The sequence below is a fragment of the Canis lupus genome, chromosome 12 (genome assembly GCF_011100685.1).
Source record: "Canis lupus familiaris isolate Mischka breed German Shepherd chromosome 12, alternate assembly UU_Cfam_GSD_1.0, whole genome shotgun sequence".
In the NCBI taxonomy this organism is placed as follows: domain Eukaryota; kingdom Metazoa; phylum Chordata; class Mammalia; order Carnivora; family Canidae; genus Canis; species Canis lupus.
The window spans coordinates 22,918,917-22,932,771 of NC_049233.1; the positions used below are offsets into that span (position 1 = coordinate 22,918,917).

General features: G+C 33.9%; 1 protein-coding gene across 1 annotated transcript in view; it reads left to right on the forward strand.

Moving 5' to 3' along the window:
- The window catches only part of GFRAL (GDNF family receptor alpha like), a 56,120-nt gene extending 42,514 nt beyond the window's left edge, over nt 1-13,606 (forward strand). The window contains exons 8-10 of the mRNA XM_038553347.1: nt 10,520-10,615; nt 10,698-10,770; nt 13,400-13,606. Coding sequence (XP_038409275.1) covers nt 10,520-10,615; nt 10,698-10,770; nt 13,400-13,472 — 242 coding nt within the window. The 3' untranslated portion in view covers nt 13,473-13,606. The remainder of the gene's footprint in view (nt 1-10,519; nt 10,616-10,697; nt 10,771-13,399) is intronic.
- The last annotated feature ends 249 nt before the right edge of the window (nt 13,607-13,855 follow it).

A 13,855-nucleotide genomic window follows, 5' to 3' on the forward strand; every position in this document is an offset into this window, starting at 1 on the left:
GGTGGCCAGACTCTCACTGTAGGCATATGACAGGGACTTTCAAAATAACTGAACTGAAGTGGGAGGCTAGAGCTCACTATTTCCAGATTGTATGTTTACTTTAGTTGGGAATCAAGGTAATCTGCAAGGAGGGAAACCATATAAATCAGATTGGAGAGCTTTCTTCAAAGGGCAACTTATCTTAGTGATACATTGCTGAGTGTCACAGGGGTCTATGTAGGAAGATGCCTCTGTTGATGTCTTAAGGTTTTAGAAAAAACAGGATTCAGTACCTGCATCTCCCTTCACGTACTCTTCCTTGTGTAACAGCCTGAAACTTACAATGGTATTTTGTTTAAAGTACATATGGTAGTTATTACATGGAAAATGTACACTAAGCATATGTCCACAACCCTAATAGCTCCTTCCAACACTTCTACACGGCTGCTTCCACCCAGTCAATTTCTCTCACTGTTCTTTGGCCCAAACTTCCATTCCAGCGCCCCTCCTCCTCTACAATGGAAATATTGTTGCTTTGAATTGTTTTGTTCTTTCTTTTTAAAGTTTTTAATTCCAGTTAGTTAACATACAGTGTTATATTGCTTTCAGGTGCACAACATAGTGATTCAACATTAATTGTTTTGTTCTTTTAATACTTATAGGCAGCTGAAAGAGAACTTTTAAGGTGTAACATCTCTTAGTGATCCAAATATGTATTTTTTTCAGTTAATAAAACTGGCTTAGCAGTTACTATCCCTATGTCTTGTTCTTCTCTATCAACTGCTGGGTTTTTCGAAGGTTGTTACCTAACTAAACGTTAAATCCCTTACATCTTTTCTTTCTCATTAAGAACGTGTTTCCATTAGCCTATCATAATGTGGTTTAGAATTTTGTTTTCCTCCTGTCCACCTCCAAAATCATGTGTTTTCAATTCTCTACCAATGATTCTCCATCCTGACTGTTCATTTTATCTTCATCATTGGATTAGGAGATATCTAAGGCCAAAGGATTTTGAGAATTTCTCTAAGCTTCAGTTATCTCACTTTTAAAATAAAATTGGAATACCTAGGTTCACAGGATTTTTTGAGGATGAAAATATTAAAACTAATATTAGTATAGATAGTGTTTTTGGAGTCTTCCATTAGAAAGAATGTATAATTAGGGAGGAATATAAGGAAATGCAAGGATAAGAGAAGGGACTCCTTTGTTGGTTCTTTTTCTCTATCCCTTTCTCCTTTCTGTCCTCATTCTCTTCCTTCCTTTCCTTGGAAAGATCTTAGGCCAATGCACTGAAATATTCTAAAACATCATGTCATCTCAAGAACCTAAAGTCACCTTTCATTTAGTCCTCTGCATTTTCAATATCAAATAAAACTTTAATCTATGTAATATTTAATATTGGTACAATTTATTGAGCACTTTGTGATTTTTTCACATATTTTATTTAATTTTTAACAATAAATGTTGCGGTAGGCATGATCCCATTTTAAAGATAAAGGGACAGAGCTTCAGTAAATTGTCTAAAATGACAAAGCTGAGGTGAGGCAGAGCTGGTTTTGATCCATACCTGATTATAACACTTGTGCTGCTATGCTCTGCATCATTCTGCCTTCTAATAACAATCTCTTTGTTTTAAATATACCCATCCACTGTTCCTCTTCTCTACAATAGCTTTTACTACCTATTTTTAGTTTTCATTTTCTCACATCTGAATTGTTTCCTAGTTAGTCTTCTCACAAACCAGCCGATTCACTATGACTACTGATTCTCCAGCTGTGTCTTGATCTTGCTATTTCTGTCTGCAAAAGCAGCTGTTGCTCTCCATTGCTCCTGTTTTCATCCTTCCCACATGTAAACTTCCTCTGATTCCCAAGAACACCCAGAATGCAAATCAGTCTTACTTCTCACCATTTCTCAAATGCATACCTTTCCTTTAGCTGTCCCATGTCGATTCCCACCTCTCTTTATTTAAAGCATATCCCTTACCTGAAACTAGATTGAGAACTTCATGAGAGCAGAGTCATGTATCATCTACCAATATATCCCCATGTTGACTGCCATGGTGCTAGCTCTGAAGTAGGAAGTAATTACTTATCTGGAAAAATCTTTACTTGGGTCCAAATGTGGTGGTTTCTGCCACATGGTCCTGTGGACATTCATAGGTGACTAGGTATAAATGATCCATGAACTCCTTCTCGTTTTGTTGGAATGGGTCTCCTAAGTAGAGGACAGATTCTAAATTCTCCATATCCCATGAGGACAAATTGAGAAATTGAAGTATGGCAGGTTAACTGGCAGCAAATGTGGAATTAATGTTGCATCACACCAAACTCTCTGAGGGGCAATAGGAGCAGCATTTGGGGGTCAGGCATCTCCCAAGCCACAGGCTGAAAAATTTGTTTAATTCCCAGGAATAGAGAACAAGAGAAATTGTGGTATCAGGTGCTTGTACATATGTATGCTCAGTAGAGGTTATAAATAATGCATATATTCAGGAACACAAAATGCTGTTAGTATGATTTCTCTGAATTTCCACTGACTAAATAAAAATAGAAATCCTCAATAAACATTTTGTGCCTATCCAAAATATATAAATATTTGTCTATCAACCACATATAGCCTTTTTAAAAAATGGATTCCTAGATATATTCCATGGAGAAAATAAATTTAGCTAAAATTTCCCTTCTACTACAGTAAAAAAACAAAAACAAAACCAAAAAAACCTATAGTTCTATAGTTCTATAGAACTAGCATTTCATAGGAAACATTTAGGCGACTCTGCTTCTTCTAACACATTGAATTTACTGTGTCCATCTGAAATCAGATTTCTGAAATAGGAAATGAAAGAGGATTCTACTTCAGTGAATTAACCCAAGAAGATCTTTCCAAGGAAAGGAAGGAAAAGAAGGAGGACAGGAAGGGGAAAGAGGTAGAGAAAAAGAACCACCAAAAGAATCTCTTCTCTTATCCCTGCTTTACTTTCATTTCTTCCCTACAATTGCACATTCTTTCTAATGGAAGTCTCGAAAAACTCTATTTATACTAATATTAGTTTTAATATTTTCATCTTTAAAAGAATCTTATGAGCCTAGGTATTCTAGTCTTACTTTACAAATGAGAGAACTGAAGTTGGGAGAAATTCTCAAAATTCTTTGCTCTTAGATATTTCCAAATCCAAGGTCTTTACTCTTTCCCTATCAGTAAACAAACCTGATTGTTAGAATTCATTGCCAGGTAAATAGTTTCTTAACATTACTATTGATTGGGTAACCAAATGAATTACAAATGGGACAGAGAATCTTCCTTTTTATTTATTATTTATTTATTTTTTTGATAGAGAGAACATTATTAGGGGGAGGGGGAGGGGAGAAATGGAGAGGGAATCCTCAAGCAGACTCCCCACTGAGCACAGAGCCAGATGTAGGGCTCTCTTCCAGGACCCTGAGATCATGACCTGAGTCAAAATCAAGAGTTGGGTGCTCAACTGACTAAGAGCCACTGAAGCACTCCTTAATTTTCATTTTTAAAAGTGATGTTGATATGTGAAAAACAGGTGATCTATCTAATGATCTTTGGCAGTGTCAAAGATAAGAACTAAATATTATATAAGCATACACTATACAGTGACAGATGTGCTATTTCAAATATAAAATTGCTAATGTATACTTTTTAATCATTAGATAATTTCACAGGCATGCATTATGATAGCCATATTACATTGTAAATTAGATAAATATGGTATCTATTTTTAAGAAGTTTGCTGTTTAAGGAAAACTACCTATATCATACTTTTATATTCAGCTTTCCCCCAGAAATTTGTAAATTTATGTACAGGGACATTACAGTTATATACCTTTTTTCCTTTTTGAAACTCAGTAATTTACAAAACTTTTGAATTATTTCATCATTTCAAATGTCTATGAAGACTTTCCAAATATCCCTTTTCTTCATTTTTTCCTTTAACTCTCTTTTTTCTGGTGTTTTCAATCAGCTTATGAAAAATTGTGTAAGCTAGCCAGGTAAAGTCTTGCACATTTTCAAAGGGGCAGACATTAGGGAATCATTCAGTTCCAAGTAAAGACATCAGAAAGCTATCTAGACAATTAGCATATTGTCACATATACTTTTTCATAAAAAAATCCTGTAAGAAATCTCCATATAGGAAAACAAAAACTTATAAAATTGATAAAATATCATGTAAATTATTCCCACTCTTATCTTACATTTGTTTTATTACAAGCTCTCTAGTCCTTGTATAATATAATTCAAGGTAAAAATTACTGTTCAATTTTGGGAACACGTTTTTTCCCCAATAAATTCATTCCAGATAGAGGTAGTTTTTAAACAGTTGGGTTATTTTATATTTTTATCTAAGATTCAGGTTGTATCAATGTAGACATAGATCATAGTAACCAAAGAAATAGCCAAGTCTGATTTTAAACAGTTAAACCAACCTTTTGTGCATTATTCTTTGTGTGTCCTTTGCCTGGTAAGTACTCTGTAAAGCTTTATGGAGAGCCCTAACTCTACATCTGTAAAAACAGAAAATGTTCATACTGATATCAAAGTCTAAGATAACTACCTTGAAAATTGCAGCATTTATTTTTTTATATTTCTGTTAAATGTCAAAGTTAAAGTGGTTGATTTATTTGATTACACTGAAAATGATGAACATATTTTAGAAGGGTGTACAAGCTGAAACATCCTACAGGTGTATGTGAGTTGTTTCAGAAGCTTTATTTATTGGATTTATGTCACCTCTTCTATTGCAGATTTTGGCAATAGAAGAATATATGATCATAAACATTTGCAAGCAGATACTACTATGAAATGTTTTTTTATTGTGCAGTACTATCAAATACAACTTGTCCCTATTACTTTTCAAATTTATTTCTTAATTCAGCTTGCTGTTGCATTGGAAAAGAGTGAAAATGTTTTATGTAATTTTTGTGGCCTCCGTGAGGTAGATTTTAGATATAAGTTGTAGAAGGTTTTGCTACAGATTGTGTCTTCACTATTTACCAATTCTGGTCTTAGACAAAACATTTATTCTGAGTTTCTTTATCAAATTGAGCTAATAATTTCTATTTGGCTAGGTGTAATAAAGTTTAGTAGCATTTGTCAAAGTGCATTTTAAAGTTTTAAGCACCATACATATAGAAGTAAAGCATTTTGTCTATTGTATGAATATGTACGTCTTTTTTTCTCTGTGTGTGCATATATATGTATATATATTCTGCATATTTATGTATTTATACATTATGCATATATATATGTTATATATGTGTGTATATATATTCTGTCAGCAACATCAGCATCATCTGGGAAGTTGTAAGAAATTCAGAATTTCTGCCTCATCCCAGACTTAATGAATCAGAATTGGCACTCTAAGGTAAACAGAGATTCATGTTAATGTTGGAAAAGCATTGTACCATGTGATCTACTTACCATCTGATCATTCTCTCTCTTTCCACAAACATACAGATATATATGTAGCAGCCATAGGCTATCTATGGGCTAGGCCAAAGAAGGTAGATTTATCACAAGTTGATAAAAGAGCAGTCTAGAAAAGTATTTCATATTTTAACTAGAATTGACCATCAATAGTAGTGGAAAGATAAAGGGTATTAAGTAGCTCATTTATAGAATAGTATTTGCTGCTGTCAATAATGAGGCAGAATGCATTATTGTACTGAAAGTTTGAATTAGATAATCTAACATATCCCATCCAATTTTGTAATTCTACTATACATGCATATTTGTGTATCGGTATACACTCTAACCACGAATATTTGATTCCTGTTTCTAATCTCTGTCTTTAGATCTGTTTTGTATGAGCACGCAGGTGACAGATATTTTAATTCCAAGATTTAAAATTATTGCCTTCTAAAACAATCATAGCTTATTTATGTATATTTATCATATGTAAATCATAGTATATTCATCTAATCTAGTGTTGGTTGTTAGCAATGCATAATTTACAGTCTAATTGTTACCTTGGTTGCTACTTCATTATTTGCAGAAACTATTAAGGAAAATGTACAACAGTTGAGACTCATTATAATGTCTAAGCAAATCTATTAGATCTTTGAACAACACTGTTATTCAACCAAGGGCCAAACAGCAGTTGCCAGGTTTATCAATACAGTCATTTACTAACACTGAGCTCTTTGATTCATGCCAAAAGATCAAACCAAATGTTCTCTACTGCATACTTATTTAAGCATGTGTTTTTTTTGTTGTTGTTGTTTTTGTTTTTGTTGACATACTGAAAGCTGTACATATTTTTTTTTGTATTTTATTTATTCATGAGAGAGAGAGAGAGAGAGAGAGAGAGAGAGAAAACAAGCAGAGGAAGAAGCAGACTCCCAACCAAGCGGGGAGCCCAACATGGGGCTCGATCCAAGGACCCCCAGATCATGACCCAAGCCGAAGGCATACGCTCAACCAACTGAACCAGCCAGGTGTCCTGAAAGCTGTACATATTTAATGGATACAACCTGATGAGTTTGAAGATAGATATACATCATGAAACTCACTTCACCACAGTCTATACCACACACATATCTATCACCTCTACAAGTTTCTTCCTGTCCTCTATTTATTACTGTTATGTATGATAAGAACATTTAACTTAATAGCTTCCCTCTCAGAAAATGTTTAAGTGTAAAATATAAACATTAGGCATTATGGTACATGATAGGTTTTTAGGACTTACTCGTTTTCCACAACTGAAATTTTGTACCCTTCAATTATGTTGATATTACTGCTGGTTGACCTGTGAGCTGTACCAGGGAAAATGGAGGCTCCTTACCCCCTCCCCTGTTCTTGGAATGTACATTTTACTCATTCCTCTATAGCTCTGGCTATGGAAGCTGTTTCAAAAATACTCTTAAGGGAACAATGTGTTGTTGAGACCGTATAGACTGTAGATATGACTGAACCCTATTTAAGACCTCTGTATAAACTTTTAAGATTCTGCTGGGTGAATGCCAAGTTAGTATCTCATGACTGCCCAGGACAAGCCTCACATAGAAGTTCCCTTGCTTATTAAAACAGCCATCTACCAATCTGGTGTGGCCTGCCTTTCTTCAGGCTTTCTTTTTTTCTGTGTATGGGGAGCCAGTTACAGATTTCACTCAGGGAACTCCTGATGTTTGCAAACCAATAGGCTAATACCTCTAAGTTTCCTTTTCTCCCTAGCTCCTGGCAATCATGTGTTTAGTCACACATAGTGCAAGAAGATAAATCTAAGACATTGCTTCATCTTTTTGAAGTTTATCAACTAAATAAATGAATGTGCCATGTTGGTGCATGTTATTATTTAGGACAAGTATATTATTTGGTTGATTTATTTTTTACAACATATGATGTTAGCTGCAGTGATGTTATACTGTCATTGTATATGTTTAATACCTTAGTGTATCTTGTTACTAATGTGTTGGGTTTTTTTTTCAAACTTACAGGTGTTTATATATTTTTCTTTCTTCCCAGCTGCAATGCCTTTTAGATTCATTTTGGAAGCAGGGTTTTATACACCAATCATAGAAAGAGTCTATAATACATGGAATCTCACTACCTCACTATTGTTAGGTGAAAAAATTCAAAACTCATTTCCAATTTGGGAATTGAAATACCTTCAGATGACCGTGTTGAAATATTGACCAAATTAGAAATAGCTCCAACCTTGGATATGCAAGAAGGTCATCCTTAAATTTTCATTCTCACTAAGATATTGCCATGGTACTGGAGGTCTTTTACTTAAAAATAAAAGAAGCCAATAACACTTAACTATTTTTTTAAAAAGCTACAAAATATATTTAAGTATTCTATGAAAATGTTCACTTTGTCAAGATTTTTCTTCTAGGCTGACTTGTATATGTAATTAGAATTTTAATTGAAGGTTTACATATTTGCATTTTGTAATATATTTAATTTCTATTTTGACTATTCTGACATTTTTTAAAATCATTATTTTGTGTCTGATCTATCATATCTTAATGAGGCATTTACCATTTCATATAAATTATAGAAAGTAAATTTTAGATCCCATCAGCTCTCAGCCACTGCTACACAAGGATTTGGAAGAAAAAAAAAGATCATATCTCTATAGCCATTTGGGGAGAACACTATTTAAATTTGTTCTTAACATAGGGCTGAAATTAATCTTGATTTCCTGTCAAATGTACAGGGATTTTACAATATAGTTCATAATAGTGTTTAACTCCTCTAGGGTACAAGTTAAGATAAACAAGTCACTGACAGTGTTTATCTATAAATATAGCAGATGGTGTGGGACTGAGGTTGGTTATTAACTCTGCCGACTTTAATTTCATGGTTATAAAACACTGTAAACCTCACTGTTTATAAAAGGCAGGAAGAATCTCCAATGGGCTTCAGTAGCCAAGAAACCCTCTGAAACATTAATCTCTCTAACTGATATTCGGTATCCTCCTAGGGTGCAATATTTAAGATTGTGGAGTGATTGCTAGACACATTAAAATTTTCACTGGGATCATTAGCTAACATTTCTGTCATTGATCTATTATAACTTTGTTAATGAGTTCCATGTGAGTGAAATTTAGTGAATGAGATGATTCTTTCTAAACTTTCAAGGTGAACATTTAACAATTACTTTAGGCAGATATATTTAAAAGGCAGTCTAATTTGTCAAATTAGTAACCTTTTTTCTTATGCAAAGAAGAGTCATGGTACCTAACTAGACCAAATGTACTTAGGGGTAGAATTTCATAAAGGAAAACTATAGCATCATTCAAATAACTAGCCAACCCACATTACATACATTTCCATGTGAGCCGTGAACCTGCCTCAAAATGTCATAGAATTTTAAATTTAAAAGAATTTTTAAAACATTCTAAAATCCTATAGAATTTTTTAAAAGTAAAACTATCTTTGATATTCTGAAGTGATTTGAATATAAAATTTTAATATAACTTGTTTCACTAAAATCTGTAAGTTCAATTTGATTAAAATTAATTCTTCCAAAAAGAAGGAACCACTAGAGTATAAAAATGGTATTATTTGAAATAGCTGAATTTTTCCATTCCACCTCTATGGTGAATAACAAAATATATTTTATAATCACAAAATTGAAAAAAAAATCACACACTCTATTACTTTCACATTTAGAAGACATTTATTTTTCAGTTTCTAAGAAAGCCAGACTTCACTAATTATATGAAAACCCAATATGTAAATTGGGGATTAAAAAATCTTGAACTAAAACATCTTCACTGTATTAGAGGTCAGACTCCTCAAAAATGGAGTTTTCTAATAACAAAATCCTCACTTTTCCATCCTCTTATGTCGGGCTCCTTCTCTTGGACCCATACTGAGAGCTCTGTTACTGATTTGAAGTCGGTCTCCTGTGTTTTCTGCTGATTATTCCTAACTTAGACCTCAAATCTTGGCTTCCAAGCAGCTGGCTTCTGTACAGTAGCAGCTCTTGGTGGAGAGAGGACTGAATGGAACTATTGGTAATATGTCTTCCCATCTCCCTTCCTACTCAGAGCTTCTTGTCACAAATTGTCATCGGATGTATTATTCCACTATTGATGCACTCATTTCTACAAACAACAGTCTACTCAGACTTCCAGGTCTCAAAGTACATGAAACAATCAGATTGGACAGCAAATCTCCCAAGGGGAAGGTTTATCTCATCTCCCCCGCCCTTTTCTAAAGATTCAAATCCTACCTGAATCTTCATCATCAAAGAAATTTTTTATTGGGCTATTGGTATATTTAACATTCATATCTGTGTTGAACTAAGTCAAAACTAGGGGTGATTTCACTTCAAAATTATCAGTGAAAGTCACCTAAAATGGATTTGTTAATTTTAAAACATCTTTTTGTCTTATGAGTTGTGAAATGAGGTAAAATTGTGTTTAGCAAAATGTTGCCACGAAGGCTAGGGCCACGGAGTGGCTTTCCCATAAATGTGACAAAACTAGTACATGAAAATAGAAAGAGAGGGGATTTACCAGAGACAGAATAGGGAAAAAAGGAAGCTAGATGTTGAAATCTAAGTGGAGGGGTGAACAGAGTGATTGCTTTAGGGACTCCATAAGAATTCATAAATACAGAGGGCCTTAGAGAAATGAGATATCATTAAAAGCACATTAAAACAATTACTCCTGTTAAAAAAAAAAAGGGAAAAAAAAGGATCTTTTCAATATCACAATGGGTAGCTTCAAGTTGCTGATTTTTTTTCTCCTTCGTCTATTGATAAGGTACAGTAGCTGTCATAAAGTGGAGTCTACTTTCCTAATCATGATTTGGAAAAAAACAAACAAACAAAACAAAACAGTGTCTGTAAAAAATTTTCTGATTAAAAGGTGGGGGAAAAAAAACTTAAAATGTAAGGAAAGTACTCCCACTTTCATCCTCATCTATCAGATTTTATTAAGATAATATCAGAAATAAATCTTTGCCTTGTAATATAAAACAAATTAGAACCCACAGAAAGAAATAACACATGGCTTTTAAATACTGTAATCTCATTTTCATTATTTTCTTTCAGATTATCCAACCCTGTCTAATGTCAAAGGTATGGCATTGCATAAAAGAAAACATGCAAAGGAGATAACTCTAAGTGGATTTCATTCCCCCTTCAACGGTCAGTTAAAAATCTATCTTTTATTTTTACTACTTATTTTCTCTAAAAATCTAGTAATTGTTTTTTAATCTTTTGTTTCTAGGAGAAGTAATCTATGCTGTCATGTGCATGACAGTCACCTGTGGAATCCTTCTCCTGGTTATGCTCAAGCTGAGGTAACTGGATACAACTCAGAAGGGAAGGGCTAGACCACAATCAGCTGGTTAGAGCACATTTCACTATGGCAGACCTTACAAAGGACCTGAGAATGAAAGCTTCTCTGTTAAGACATACTAAATCATTTTTTAATGTGGGATAGGTCCAAGGAAACATTACTCTGAGTCTTCAGATGCAAGAGAAATGTGATCAGGGAGGGTTTTTTTGTGTGTGTGTTGCATTTTACAAGCACATGTGCATTGTTCCCCCCAATTAAACTGTTATCAATCTTTCCCCTGGTTTTCCTACAAAATCCAAGTTCAACTCTGCTGCATTCCTTATTCACATCATTTGCAGGATTGATCAGCTTACATAACGGAGCTGTTGTGGACTTCATACAGTTTATGTTTATCTGAAGATTTCCTCTTTAATATATGCTAATAAACTTTATTCATGTTTTAATACATAACTATTAAAAGAGATGTTTAATGAGGCCTCAAAGGGTACCCTTAGAAAGACTTATTACTGTTTCCTGACATTAATTCATTCTTTCCAAATCTTTTTTCTTGGCTGCCCTCATTGCCTGGTATGCAGTAATGCTCCAGCAGACATGTGAGACTTATGTTACAGATATATCAATCTCTAGATTTCTAAATATCCAGGGCCTAAAATTTTTCCACTTCTTTAACATTGACAAATAGATATAAAATGATGTGCATTTGCTTACTTTTCATTTAAAAAATCCTCATCTTTATAAAACAATGATGTTCATTTTCTTATTCATCATACATGTGTGTATAGTTATGTATACTTTGAGTATTGTACAATGAAGAAATATTTATGTTTACATACACACATACATATATATGTACACACACATAAAATATATTCATCAGTAAGATTAGGACTAGAGTAGAGCACTGGCAATAAACATTTCTCTTATGATATTCACAGAGGAGGACTCAGTATACTACCCAATGCATGTACACTGATTGGTCCTCCAGAAATCTCTCACTTTGAGACCTTGACAACCAAGCAAATAAAATGAAAGACTTAAGTAGGGAAGTATATGGCGATACTAAGAGGTCAGGCACTTGATGAGTACACATTCTGCCTATAGATATTCAAATGTATTTACTTTTAAATGCAATATCTACATTTCTACATGGTAGATTCCATCCCACTGAGCACTTAATTTGGTGCTCACCAACACCAGTATCCAAACAACTGCTTTTCTCCAAGGCCTTAAAAGCTGAATGTGTAAGAGAATATGTTTCTTGGGTTTTAAGATACAGTTTAAAGGCTAAATAATCAGCATCAGTTTTTGAGGCAGAAATAGCATTGGAATTTATTAAACTTGACTTTGATTTAAAACATTTGAGAGCACTGTTCAGTTACTGGATCTGCCTACATATTCCATCATAGACGTATCATTTTAGACAGGCACAGATGGTTTTCTAGTCTAGCAAAATCTTATTTTAATAGTTCTGAATCTTTATTTCTTAGGCACACATACTGTATAAAGTTCATATCTACCACATAGGCCAATGGGTTTTTACAGATTACTTTTGTACTACAGATAACTAAGGTGTTGCCTTTCAAAATTCCCTGTGTGTCTGGTGTAAGTTCATCTCCTTTCTCATCTACATAGAAAGGCCTATCCCTTTAATGAATAATAATGTGGGTGTTTTAGACAAAAATCTTGATTTTACTTTAACATGTATTTTAAGGTAATTCATTCATACCATTAAGTGTAGCACATGTAGTTACAAATTATTTTCTATACAATTTAAAATGAACACTTACCCATGATCTGCAAGATCCAGAAAGTAAATGATCTATGGTTAAGTAAATGACAAAAGCACAAGCCATCATGGAAAGAACAAAACAAAATCATCAGTAACAACAAAACCCATGTTACCCTACATATGGGAATGACTGGCACCTCAATGAAAGAAGGCTGCTTGCGACTTCAGGCATTGTTCACTCGCCTGGTGGTCAGGCTTAATCCATGAGAATGACTTTCTGTAATACAAGTTAACATTTTTACATTTGTTTCATGGTATGCAAAATTAAAACAACCCTAAATCTTCAGAGAAATTTGCGGGAAACCAATAATTTAAAACTTAAATATTGAGGCACCTGGGCACCTGGGGGAGTCCAGTCAGTTAAGCATCTGACTCTTGATTTCAGCTTAGGTCATAATCTCAGGGTCATAAAATCAAGCCTGACTTGGATTCTGTGCTCAGTGGGGATACTGCTTCTCTCCTTAGCCCTCTCCCTCTGCCCTCCCCTCCCACTCTTTCTAAAATAAATAAGTAAATAAATAAATAATAAATCTTAAACATTAATAAATAAGTCTTAAATAATTTAAAACTTAAATGTAATTTAAAAGATTCTTGAACAAAAAAATGATTCCTTGGAAATCACAGTTAAAGGCATGATACTTCTTAGAAAGACCATAAGATATTCCATTATTGGTACTTTGCATTCACAAAGTTGACTATAGTTTTCTCTCCAGGCATAGAATCCATTAGAAAATGGAAGATGGAGAAAAAAAAAGATGGAGAAAAATGGAAAAGGGAGAAAACTCATTTGTAAAATCATTAAAATGACATGTTGTTAACTTTTGCTTTTACTTTTATATAGAACTTCCAGGATATCAAGTCAGACAAGAGATCATTCTCCAATCCAAATACCTGGAGGACTCATGATTCATTAAGAATCACGGATCAGGGCAGCCCAGGTGGATCAGAGGTTTAGTGCCATCTTCAGCCCAGGGTGGGATCCTGGAGACCTGGGATCGAGTCCCGCATCAGGCTCCCTGAAGGGAGCCTGCTTCTCCCTCTGCCTGTGTCTCTGCCTCTCTCTCTTTCTCTGTGTCTCTAATAAATAAATAATAAATAAATAAATATATATATATATAAATATTTAAAAATATATTTAAAAAAAAGAGTCACGGATCATTAACAATCACTTTCTTTACAGGAAGTCTTTTTAGCCAGTCAACAGAATATCCTATGTGGAATTTTCAAAAAGGAAAATGTGAAGATGGGTCTAATGATATTGGACCATTAAGTATAATAATGTAAGAAATAGTAATAA